General features: G+C 51.9%; 1 protein-coding gene across 1 annotated transcript in view; it reads right to left on the reverse strand.

Annotated features, from left to right (window-relative positions):
• Positions 1-11903, reverse strand: part of Myo5c (myosin VC) — a 76268-nt gene extending 64365 nt beyond the window's left edge. The window contains exons 1-2 of the mRNA XM_028865137.2: positions 11773-11903; positions 2515-2625 (exon numbers count right to left, since the gene is read on the reverse strand). Of these exons, the coding sequence (XP_028720970.1) occupies positions 2515-2625; positions 11773-11799 (138 nt within the window). The 5' untranslated portion in view covers positions 11800-11903. The remainder of the gene's footprint in view (positions 1-2514; positions 2626-11772) is intronic.
• Positions 11904-13187: the final 1284 nt, after the last annotated feature.

Here is a 13187-nt window from a genome sequence, read left to right on the forward strand (position 1 = left end):
AGGTGACTCTGGGTAATGAAAAACTGGGAGCCAGGAACCAAAGCACTGACTGTGTGTCATAGAGCAAGTCTAACTGTGTATCATGCAACAAGTTCCCCCACCCCCCCGACTTTCCTCCTCTGTGAAGGGGTCCTCAGAGCTGGAGAGGCTGTAATGAAGGGTGATAAGAAGCCAATGAGCAGGTACCCAGCGGCCCCACCCTATGCCCACCGTAGGGGCCATGGCAATGTCCACCTGGAAGGATGCTGCTGCTGAGACAACCCAGGCTAAGGTGCCTCATGGCTTCGGAGCTGCCAAGCGTCTCCTCAGCTGACACACTGGGGGATGAGAAGTGTCTGAAGGAACCCTTGTATGGGGCAGTCTGTGCCAGGGCTTCCCCCTGTCACCCTCAACTGTGGATGAATGACTTCCCCAGTCTGGAGGTAAACCTCAAATTCCCCGAAGCATCTGCTGAGCAGAGGAAGGTGATGTTGGGGTCCCTCATGGTATCCAGACTAGGGAAGAATGGACCCCACAGTAACAACAGCATGTCGATGCCTCCACCCCTGTTTTATATCAGGGGAAGCTCAGGCCAGAGAGTTTCTGGGCCTTGAGGGAGGTTGGACAGCTGGCCTGTCTACCTTCTCATTCTCAAGCTTCCACCCTGGATGCCTAGTCCTGGACCAGCTGCCTCCTGGGAAATGCTAGGCCTTCATCCCCGATGGTCTATGTATGCTTCCATCCTGCCTTCTGAGGAAGGCATGGCTGGCCAGGTGAACACTGAACAAGACAGGCCAAGAAGACAGGCACACTCTCTGAGAACCTCACATCACCCGCAGGGCTTGGCCCTGTGGGTTGGTCAGTTTCCCATCAGGAGAGAAGCTAGGGGAGATCAGGACACTGACCAAGAGTCCCTGGACCAGATCTTGATGACCCTCATCGAGGTAAATCTGCCCTGCCAGCATGCACCCTAATCCCATGCTGTGTTTGTAATATGAGGAGAGAGAAAGAGACAGACAGAGAGAGAGACAGAGACAGAGACAGAGACAGAGACAGAGACAGACAGACAGACAGACAGACAGACACACACACACACACACACACACACACACACAGAGAGAGAGAGAGAGAGAGAGAGAGAGAGAGAGAGAGAGAGAGAGAGAGAGAGAGAGAGAGAGAGAGATCTATTTCTAGAGGAGGAGAAAAGAGGAGATCGTCAAGTAGAGGCAGAGGTGACATTCTCCACACAAAGCAAGCTTTGTCCTCTGGTACAAGGAAGGGTTAAGGTAAGAGGCCCTGGCTGCTTGCCATTCTCTCTGCCTCCCCGGCCAGGGGCACAGCCACCTGGAGCCTGCTAATCACACAAGCAGCTGCTGTCCCAAGACTTCCCTCCCTGGGCCCAGGCACCTGTTTGATGCCCAGTCAGCCGCCCGAGGTGCTAAGAAGCCTGTGTGGCACTCGGTAAGAGCTACAGGGAGCTACTGAGGAGCGAGATGCCCTGCACTGCCACGCCCTGGTTGTGCTCTTCTGTCTGTATGGGCTCACAAGGACGGTCCCTGGCCTTCAGGGCCTGTGACAGCATGGTCATCAGCTCCTTTCCTGTCTGTGGAAAGGAAGGGATACAGACTTAGCAAGTGGTGTGCCTGACCGCAGGGCACGGGCCCTTCCTTCTCTGCAACTTCTGAGATCTCAGGAAATGCCTGGTATCCAGGACCAGATGCCTGGAAGCAGCATGCAGTGTCTCTACGTATATTTTGTAAATTCCAGCATTTAGCGTTTATAAGCAGTTCCCAGATTACCACCCCTGATCCAACGGAGCGCACATCGCTGGCCCAGCTCTGCATCTAACACTTGAGTCTGAAAGTACAAAGTCAGCCTTGGCTATGAACCCGGAGGGGTGACTTCTTAAAACCCATACGAAATCTCCAGCTGCTGTATCATCAAAAGACTGGGGTGGCCTCTGGCCGTAACTCCGCGGCAGCACATCCCACTGGAGCCTTGGCCGAAGCCTGAGCTGCCTGCTTTCTCGCCGTTGCCGGTTCTGTCTCTGTGCCCTCCTCACACCCTCCCAACCCTTGTATGGTCTGTACATCCCAGACTGACTTTCTAGCTCTCCAGTCTCCTTCCGCACCTCCTCCCTCTCCCCAACGTCTCCCTCTCGCCATCTTGATTGTGCCTTGGGATCCAACCACTTCCCTGCAAATTCCTCCCCTGCCTAGTCTTTACTGAGTGAGACCCAGGAACCGAAACAGCGGATGGCTTTTCACTAAACACACTGGGCACTTGGAACACAGCAAGGGCATGTATCGGGTGACTAACATGGAAGCCCTTAGAGATGGGCCGCTGGTGGGGGGCAGCAGGAGGGCACACACACACACACACACACACACACACACACCCCAGGGAATCCTCAGCACTGGCTGGCCTTCCTGGATATGGTGTCCGTTACACTGCTTGGCCTGCACGGTCCCTCAGGACTCTTCTGCCCCTGTGATGAATACATCACTCTCTGCCCTGGGCAGCGGAGACCCTTACCGTTCCATCCTCCAGCAGGAGTCGGAGGACTCGGTCACCAGCTCTGTAGTCCTTGGCAATTTCAGCCGACTTCCAAACTTCTTCAGGATCAGGGATCCAAACCCTGTTGTACTGACCACAGGATAAGACAGGTTTAATCTCAACACATGAAAACCCCAAACGCAAATCATCGGATTCCCCAGACCCAGAAAGCTTTCATTCTGCCAACTGGTTCAAGTCCCACATGAAGAAGACACTCAGAGCTAGGGGATATATCCGTGGGTAAGGTGCTTGCCATGTTAACACAGGGACCTGCTTAATCCCGGCAAGCATGTAAGAAGCCAGACGAGGTGTTTATAACTGCGGTGAATCCCTAAGGCAGGCAGGTCAGCCACCCCAGCCGAACAGTGGGCTCTAGATCCCAGTGAGACCTAGTCTCCATAAACAAGGTGATCGCTCCAGAGGAATGATAGGTACACCTCTGACCTCTACATGCTCATGTGCGCACGCGCGCGCGTGCGCGTGTGCACACACACACACACACACACACCCTTCTCCTCAGAATCCTTTCACCTCCTTTCTTGCCATGAGGAGGTGGTGTATCTACAATGCACAACCAGGCTCACAGCCTGGTTTCATAGGCAGCAGAACTCAAAGTTTCCTAAATACACCATGAAAACTGTAGCTTGGGGTGGGAAGGAAAGAGAGAGCTCCCTGGTAGGAGCTGGGGCTTTCTGTGAGACTCAGGCAGAGGGATTTGGTTGGCATCCATCAATAGACTACTTATTTAATTCCTTGTACCCCCCTTTTTACTCATAAAATGGCACAAAATCCACTCCACAGGGGTGCTAAGTAGAATATGAACTGGAAAGCATTTGGGGGCTGGACATTTGACTCAGGGTGGAGTGCTTGCCTAGCATGAATGAAACCTTGGGTTCCGTTCTCAGTACCGGATAAACAAGACACGGTGCTACACGCATGTAATCATAACACTCAGGAGGTAGAGGTGGGGGGATCAGGAATTTAGGCCCACTCTTGGCTACATAGTGAGTTCGAGGCCAGCCTGGGATCCACAAGGCCCTGTTTCTAAAACAAAACAAGCAAATAAATGCATACTAGGAAGCATTGTTACAGCAGCATTATCTTGGACTGTTCTTATTTTGAGACAAGGTCTCAAGCATGTTTTCCAGGCTGGCCTGAAACTGGTAATCCTCCTGCCTCAGCCTTCTGGGGCAAGGATTGTAGGCACAACCATCACACTTGGCTATTGCTCAGCTATCGCCGGTTTACATCACAGCAGCCAAGGATTCCCACCTTGGGAAAGGCAAAGACCCTAGGCAGCTGCTCAGCTCTCTTCCCAGCAGGTTACTGGTGCACATGTCTCAGCTTTGTGGAGCAGATCCTACTGTGTTTTGTTGAACGGTGACATTCCAGAACTCATGCATCAAAGTCCTGATCCCTGATGTGACTGAAGATTGGAGCCTGAGAGGGTAAATGGAGTCCTAAGGGAGAGCCCTGACCTAATGGGACTGTAGGAACAGCCCTTATAAGAAGAGATACAGTAGGGCTGGCAGGATGGCTCAGTGGATAAAGGTGTTTGCCACCAGACAAACTGAGTTCGATCTCCAGGATCCACACGATAAAAGGAGAGAACCGATTCTGAAAAGTTCTTCTGACTTGCACATATGCGTCATGGCACACACGCATCCCCCAACAATTGAATGTCATAAGAGAGAGAGAGAGAGAGAGAGAGAGAGAGAGAGAGAGAGAGAGAGAGAGAGAGAGAGAATGAATATGAGAATGGAGGACTACCCAGAAGCAACCAGGCAATGACCCAGACCTGTACGGAGCCTGAATGGAGCCTTCGGCACACAGACACGCCTCTTAGGTATACACACACCCACCACACACATCTTTGTCGCCATGACCACACATTTCCTACCAGATCAGCTATTAGAAATGTTTTTTTAATAACCTGATAAATCACAAATTATTATTTTTTTTTTGTTTTTGTTTTTGTTTTTTCGAGACAGGGTTTCTCTGTGTAGCTTTAGCGCCTCTCCTGGAACTCACTCTGTAGCCCAGGCTGGCCTCGAACTCACAGAGATCCGCCTGGCTCTGCCTCCCGAGTGCTGGGATTAAAGGCGTGCGCCACCACCGCCCGGCTATAATCACAAATTATTAAAGTACAATATCCCAACATATCAAGAACTGGCCATTATAAAAAAATGTTCAGGGCTGTAAGTATCCTCGGGATGATCTACTACAAGTTGTCTGTCAAGTTGAGAGTTCCAGACAGCTTATTTCAGATGCTGTGTGAGGCAGGAGAGAGTTGAGGTGCTGAGAGGGGAGCCCTGCTGGAGATTGGGGTCCCTTTGGTCCAAACTTCCAGAGGAACATGGGGCCCTGGGAGCTTCTGAATGATCCCTGAGCTGGCCAATTCTTTCATTTTACTGATGTTCCAACTCAAACCCAGAGAGTTCAAGAGAACACCAGAAAGAATCTTAAAGAACCGCCATGCCAGCAGGGCCTATGACTCCTGCCTTGAACTGGCTAATTAACTGAGTGTGGCCCGGAGGATGACCCTGACACACTGTCTGCCTGACAAACTTTCCAGACTCTCCTAGGGACTTCTGGATTCATCCCAGCTACAAGTATCATCCAGTGGCAGGCAGCGTTAAAATGCACGTGACCACGCTCCTCTTCTTTGCCGCCCCTCAGTATCCTAGGTAACCATACCTGCTGGTCCTTGTGTCCCTGTCAATTCAACTGAGATCTAGGATCCTGCACCTGAAACCCAGCCTGCTAAGCAAACACTCCAGTTTACGCAGTTCCATGGACAATCTATTGCCTCTCCTCCCTCGCATTCCTCTACCCACAAGGCAACACGTTAAACCATAATGAGAGTTAACTGAAGCGTTTAGATAAATACACACAAGCTGTGCAAACAGAGTGACCAGCTCTCACATGACTCCTGCGAGCTTCTGGCCTGTGAGACAGAAGTCTCCATCCTGGAATGGCCAGCCAAGCTCACTGCAGGGCCAAGAGCCAAAAGGCTGTCTCTGCTGGGCTTCTTCACCAAGGGGCCTAGAGAATGGAGCAAAGCTAGGACCAGAGGCCGAGGAAGCAATTTGGGCTCAAGAATAGGGCAGCTCCTCCCACGTCACATGCACAGGTGAGCTGTGGCCCACCTGTCTGGGGGGTCTTCTGGCATTTGTCATGCACGTGGCCTGAAGGCTGACATGGGATATGGAGTGAAGGAGCTTTCTCCTGCCCCTACTTCCTGGATTGGAATCTCCATGCTCAGGGCACCTGAACCAGACAGGGGACACCATAACTCCGTTTCCTTCCTCCCCACTCTCCTTGTAGGCCCTTCCCCGGAATCTCGGTCCCTTCCATGTGACTACCCATAGAGCAGACAATGGTTGCTGAATCTGGCTTCCTAGACTAAATGAGAAAAGGGAAGACAGTTAGAAAGGCTAAATTGTTTCTGGAGAGTTCCAGCTACTTTCTCAACTGCCCCAGAACCTGCATCTTTGAGACCACAGCCAAGGGCTTTTTGTTTTGTTTTGTCTGAGACAGGGTTTCTCTGTGTCACTTTGGCTGGCCTGGAACTCACTCACTCTGTAGACCAGGCTGGCCTCAAACTCACAGAGATCTGCTCATCTCTGCCTCGAAAGTGCTAGGATTAAAGACGTGCGCCACCATGTCTGGCTTCACAGCCAAGATCTTACAACGGGTCTCTAACGTGCATCATCTCCAGCACCTTCAGATGCCAGACCTCAACATCCTTGACAAGTCACATAGACCAAGTGGTGACATTGCTTGTCCCTCTCTCCACTTTCTCTTCAGTTGGAACCCAGAACTGTGGGTTCTCGGCCTGTCCCTGCCCAGTCATCCCTAGGTGCCGCGAAGCTGAGATTTTAAGCAGCCCATCACTCATCAACCACGGACAATCCTCAGCATGCTCCATCAGCTGTGCGCACACAGACACCCTCACCCACATCAGCATCCACAGCATACCACAGCACGAGAAAAACTGAAAGCCATCCCAACGGTTTTGACCAACAGCCTGGGAGCCACTCTGCTGGCCGATTCCTCTACCCAATCTACTCTGTCTGCAGTCACCACAAACCACCAGCACTTTCTAGAACATTCCAAATCTTCCCCGACTCTCTGCCTGTTCTCCTGTTCCTCCCACCTCTAACCCCACCTATCCATCCACTCTTACGAGCAGGCAAACACCCAGAGTCCCTAGTTGTGGCTCCTTCCTTGGTCCCTACCCAACAGGCTTGATTGAATCCTCTTAAAAGCTCCCACTCCCCGTAACCAGCATCTGAGTGACACCGGCCTCGTCTTTGTGCCTGGGACCCTACACAGCATGGGGTCTGCTCCACTCAAGAAAAGTTCAAATGCCCAGCAGTTCCACTGTACCAGAAAAGAAAGAAAGAAAGAAAGAAAGTTGGCATTTGGCTTGTTGACTCTTTCTCATTTTTAAGTTTTCGAACTACCCATTCATCAGACAATGGTGGGCAATTGAACTGGATGAGAAGGCTATTAGAAAGATCAAATGGGGCCGGGCAGTGGTGGCGCACGCCTTTAATCCCAGCACTCGGGAGGCAGAGCCAGGTGGATCTCTGTGAGTTCGAGGCCAGCCTGGATTACCAAGTGAGTCCCAGGAAAGGCGCAAAGCTACACAGAGAAACCCTGTCTCGAAAAACTAAAAAAAAAAAAAAAAAAGAAAGATCAAATGGGAACATCACTAGCATGAACATTGACCTTCTATGAGATAGGGACCTGGACCTCGAGTCTTCAAGGTACTTCTCCTGCCCTTGCTCCCTGGGTTTCAGCCGACCCTTGAAAATACCAACGAAGTCCTCATGTGCCGACGGCCACACCATCCTGGCATCCCCAGTCTCCCCTGTGAGTTCTTCACACACGGTCGAGACAAGCGCACTACTAAACGGACTGTGCCTTTCTGGGGAAAGCATATGCCAGCTCCGCTCACAAAGAGGCAGCGCAGGAGGTGGATCCCACAGCCCACAGGCTGAGCAGCTGGTGGAAGGCATCACCACCGTGAGGATGGACATGGACACGCCGGAGCTCACCAGAGGGGCTGGCTGGAGAAGGACCGGGAACAGCTCTTGCTTCTTCCACCTTTCTCAGCAGCGGTGGAGCAAGCCCTGTGATGTTCTCATTTCTCCCACACCTTCCCATCCTGGACCCCCACCATCCCCACGCCTCACGGTGGTGTGCACGGTGGCCGCCTTTCCCGCTCTTGTACACTGCGCTCATCTCCTGGCCCTTCCCCTCAGCCATGTCGGAAGCCTTTCTTCCTACAGGTCCACGGAAAGGCAACACCCTGGTCCAATGGGAGACATCTGAGGGCCTTCCTCAGGGCCGTCCCCCTTGACGTCTCTGAGGGCAGCAGAACTAACCTCCAGGTCTTTAGTCATTTGCCTAGACATTATTTGCGTTTGTCACTACAGCGCGAACAGGTTTGGGATGCTTGCTCTTCACAGGCCTTTCCCATGCGGCTGTGAAGGTCGGAGGCAGTGTTTATGTGGCTTTCCGTCCTTCATCATGTGGGTGTGACTAGCTTTTCTCTCTCCTGCTGGATATTGGGGTTGGTTCCGTCTAATTATTATAAAGAATAATGTGACAAATCAGCAGGTGTGGGCAGGTAGCTAGAAAAGAGGTGGATTTCCCATGGGTCCACCATATGGGAAAAAGTTTGATTCCTTGAATATGATAAAGGTGGGGCCCAGGTCAGGGCATCGGAAGGCATTAAGACCCTGACTCTGTGAAATCTGTGTAACTTAGACAACCTCCTTGATCTGGCTCTGTATAGAATGGGGTGTGAAGGTTTAACACATAGATTATTTTTCTTCAGATTATTTCAGATGGAGAGAACGTTCTGAGGATGATGTCTGGTACTTAGAAACATTCAACTTTATCATGCAAGTTAAAAATAAGCATCGTGGTGGTGGTGGTGGTGGTGGTGGTGGTGGTGGTGGTGGTGGCACACGCCTTTAATCCCAACACTCGGGAGGCAGAGGCAGGCGGATCTCTGTGAGTTCGAGGCCAGCCTGGGCTACAGAGTGAGTTCCAGGAAAAGGCGCAAAGCTACACAGAGAAACCCTGTCTCGGAAAAACCAAAAAAAAAAAAAAAAAAAAAAAAAAAAAGCATCCTGTCCACATCTGTGGCTGTAAACACAAACACCCGCTCCTGCACGTGTGCACAGAACAAGTATTTAGAGCGCGCTCACCTTACCCTGTTCACCGCACCCTGGTCTTTACGAGCTAATGGTCAGCAGAGGGGACGCACAGTTGACCGTGTTAACAGTGGCCAGGGTGCTGGATGGAGGGCTGGCTGCAGGCTTCTCAAGAGTCTGCTCAGACGGAATCTGAACGGTGTGCTTGCTCCTGAACAAAGGGGTACTGAGCCAGTGGTGAGCATGCAGGCCAAGCTGGGAAGGACAGACAAAATGCCTGGCAGGGTACCAGCCATCTAGGAGAGAGTCACAGGGTCTGGAGGAGGACGTGGAGGCAGAGCCTTACGGCGGGGTTGGGATCTGAAAATGACAAAGGCCTCATGAAGGTTTTAAGTGGGGATTGGTCAGACCAGTTTTTCTCAAAGGGATTTTAAGTAACACTGCTTAGAACATTTCTGAGGCATGCTGCTGTGGGGAGAGGTTGGGTCGTTTTACACTTCCTGCACCCTAGCTCTCTCTCAGGAGTCCCCTCTCCCTCTGGGGGACCTCTCTTCCTGGTACTGCCCAGCCCTCCTGCCTCCCCCCTGTGATGGCTCATCTCGGACTGGCAGCTGGCAGCTTCTCTCTTGGAATGTGGGCACCCCTCTGTTCTGGCCTTGGGCCTCTTGCAATGGGGTGATCCGGCCTTGGTCTCGGTGGCCACACTGGGTAGAGGACACCCCTGCCCCAACTGAGCCCATTCTCTAGAGACACCCAGGCCGTGCACCCCCCGCCACTCACTTTCCCTGGAAGTCCTCTCAAGCTTCAACACCCTTGCTGGTTAAAAAAAAAAAAAAAAAAAAAAAAAAAAAAAAAAATGTGCTTCATGACCTCTCTCAGAAACACTTCCTCCTCCTAATGGCTCTAATACCACCCCCACACACACCCTGTTCTCAATCACACAGACGCCAGTGTCCATGTCATCCTTGGTGTGTCCCTTGTCTGAATAGTCCCTGGCCACTTTCTCCTCGTCTGTCTCCACCCTGCATGTCCAGGACTGCAGATCTATCCAGAGCCCTGAATGGCTGGGATCCTGATGAGGCCACTCACCTACCCCCCTAAACCACCACCCCATCCCCCCCATCCCAACTCAAAACCCCCACCTTCGTTGAAAGGCCCTTCTGCCCCAGCTCCGTATCCCCCTCATACTCCCTAGGCCCCAGGAAACATCTGCTTGACATATCTCACTTCAGGGAACCAGAAAATACCTTGGCAGCCAAAATAACAACTCTGGAATAAAACGAAACCTTTTTTCCTCTGCTCCCCCGAGCACAGTGCTTCCGCCTACAGAGAAATCCCGACCCCACCACACTCCAGCCAGCCTCCCTTCCTCCACCCCACAACGTCCTCGCTTATTTTTGAGAAAAAGCCTTGGTATTTAGCCCTCGCTGCCTGGAACTCACTATGTAGCCCAGGATAACCTAAAACCCAAGGCAATCCTCCTGCTTCAGGCCCCCTAGTGCTGGGATTACAGGCACCGGAGATAGGGGTAAATACACCTGTGTATTTTTGCTTCAAGAAAAATGGTTACTGAAAACAGGTCAAGGACCAGCTATCTGTCCCCAAAATGCCCAGTAAGGTGGGGGTTTGTTCAAGAATTTTCTTTTATTGTTAGTAACATGAAGGCTTAGAACCCCTGCTGGGTACCTGATCTCTCACGTTGTTTCTGGTAAACTGTTCTAGATGAGGGGTATAGCTCTGTGGTAGAGTGTCTGCCTAGCAAGCAAGGCCCTGGGTTCAGTCCCCAGCTTGGGGCCGGGGAGGGAGGAGACACTCCACAAAACAGGCCACGGTTTGAATGCATCAGGGATATCCTCTTTGACGTGTGCTTGTAATTGATTAGATAAAGTAGAAGGAAATCCCCCTCTCCATGCAAAGATAATCATAAAATACCTTTTAAGTTTAAGGTATAAAGATGGGACGGGGCGGTGATGGCACACGCCTTTAATCCCAGCACTTGGGGGGCAGAGGCAGGCGGATCTCTGTGAGCTCGAGGCCAGCCTGGTCTACAAAGTGAGTTCCAGGAAAGGCACCCAAACTACACAGATAACCCTGTCTCCAAAAACAAAACAACAACAACAAAAGCTGGGTGTGGTAGGGTACGCCTGTAATACCAGCGCTTGGGTAGTTGAAGCCAGACCTCCATAAGGCTGACGCCAGCCTGAGCTACCTAAGGGAGGACCATTCCAGCCAGGGGTACAAAGCTAGCCCCTGTCTTAAAAACAGGGTGGAGCATGGATACCACACCTTTAACCTCAGCACTCTGGAGGCAAAGGCAGGCAAAACTCTGTGAGTTTGAAGCCAACCTGATCCACTTGGTGATGTCCAGGCTAGCTGGGGTGACACAGTGAGACACAGTCTCAACAAACAAAACCCAAACCCAAACAATAACCCCCGCCTCACACCCCCCCCCCCTGTCAAATTAAGCTAAGTTCACATGTGTGTGGGAAAAGTGGTCCGACAGAATCCATACTTGTCCCATCTGTCTTGAAGGGGGTCTAAATTTCTCCTACAACAGTGTATAGCAGGATCTGTTTTTACGGCTATTTTATTTTTACACATGCTTTCCTGGGTGAGGGGGAAGCCACTCTTAAGCCCTGGAGGTTTCCCACAGTGCTCTCATTGCTCAGGGTCAGGCTTATCGGAGGTGCTGTGGGAACCAGGCCCCTTAGACTGGCTGGCGGCGAGAGTCCGGCAGCACCCATGTGCTCAGACCAGACAGCTCCAGGTGGAGCCCCGGAGGAACTTCGCCAGCATTCTGGACAGCGCGGCCAATCTTGCCGGAATCCTCCAGGCTCTGGAGGCCTGGAAGGTTCCCGCAGCTAGACGTGCTAGATCGAAGCTCCTGCCCAGTGCGGGACTCAGATTCCATCAGTTAACAGGAGGAAGGGGCCAGGTGGTCCAGCCACCCGACGTGGGAACAGCGGGCCTCCGTTGGCTGTGCCCACCCGCCAGGCGCCCGGGCCGAGCTCGCAGCTGCTCCCGGCCTCCGCCCCTCCAGGCGCCCGGGCAGGTGCACCCCTACCTGCGCGTAGAGCTCGGCCACCGCCATGGGCCTCGGCGCTGCTGCTGCTGTTACTGCTGCAGGGGACCGTGCGCGCCCAGCCGGTCAGCACCGGGCCATCTTGCCAAATTTTCTCAAGTGCCACGGCTCCTTTCCCCGAGGGCTCGGGCGCGGGGAGTGGGGAGTAGGGGCGGGGGCGGGGGGAGGGCAGCGGGATTGGTGCTCGCCTGCAGGCCCGTGCTGCCATTGGCCCGGCCCAGGTAACAGGTGAAACTTCTAGGGGTCCCGCCCAAGTTCCTGTTCCCTTACTGCAGCGGGCAGAGCACAGACAGGCTTACACAGAAAACCCCAAAGAATCAGTGAGTCAATTGAATTTCTAAACTGAGGAAGGGGTCGGATTTAAAAGAAAAGAAAAGAAAAGAAAAGGTCCTTGTCCTGCGAGCATTTTATATGCAATAAAAAATAAGATACAAGATCAAGGAAAACGCATCCTGAGATTACGATTACGCCAATAAAAACCTCATCTGACCTTTAAGGAGAGCATGCTTCCATCTGTCTTAAAGGGCACAAAGGAGGCCTCAATAAGTACGGGCAAGCTGTTTGGACCGATGGGATTAATTTAACATTCGAAAGGTGTTGGCTCCACCCAAATTAACACATGAGCCCAGTATATGGGGTTAGAAATCCTGGAACACTTTTGTATATGGACTTTATTTTTATACTTTATATGAGCTAGAAGTCCGTGGACAGCTAAGACTATTTTCACAACAAGGAGAAGATACCTCTGCTGTCCTTTCTCGGGAGCAGCACACTTTTTGTTTTAAGGATCTGGGTTCTGGGGATCTGGGCTCTGGGAGGATCTGGGGTTCGCTGAGTAGGTTAGGCTGACCTGGTGGCCCCGGAGTTACTGTGTCTGCCTCCTCCTGGCTTTACGGCGTCAGCACACCTGCTTTTTAAATCAGGTCCTCAGGCCTGCGGTGCAAACACTTTCGTAGCTTGAGCCCCAGCCCTGTCCTGCCATATCGTATATTCATGGGCACAAAGCCATGGCCAGTAAAACCGCGAGTACTCATGTAAGAATGGATACGTGAATAATGGAGTCCATCCGCAGAGGCCAACATTGTGAGACATAGAAAAGCAACAAAAGCAGATCCATGGAAAATAAAAAAACAACACACAGCTTCACGGTTAGAGATTATAAATGACCAGGTATGGTGGCAGAGGATGGTAATTCTAGCACTGGGGAGACTGGGGCAGGCAGGGTCCAAGCTTGGGGCCAGTCCGTTGGGTTTTGTTCTTATTTGATATGCTGTGTGACAATAAAGATTTTCGAACAGGATATTTTATTAATTTATGAGTAGACATACATTTGAGATGGGAGACTCAGTAGGTTGCCCATTCTGTCCTCAAACTTGAAATTCTCCTACCTCAGCCTT

This window comes from Peromyscus leucopus, chromosome 14 (assembly GCF_004664715.2).
Source record: "Peromyscus leucopus breed LL Stock chromosome 14, UCI_PerLeu_2.1, whole genome shotgun sequence".
Lineage (NCBI taxonomy): Eukaryota > Metazoa > Chordata > Mammalia > Rodentia > Cricetidae > Peromyscus > Peromyscus leucopus.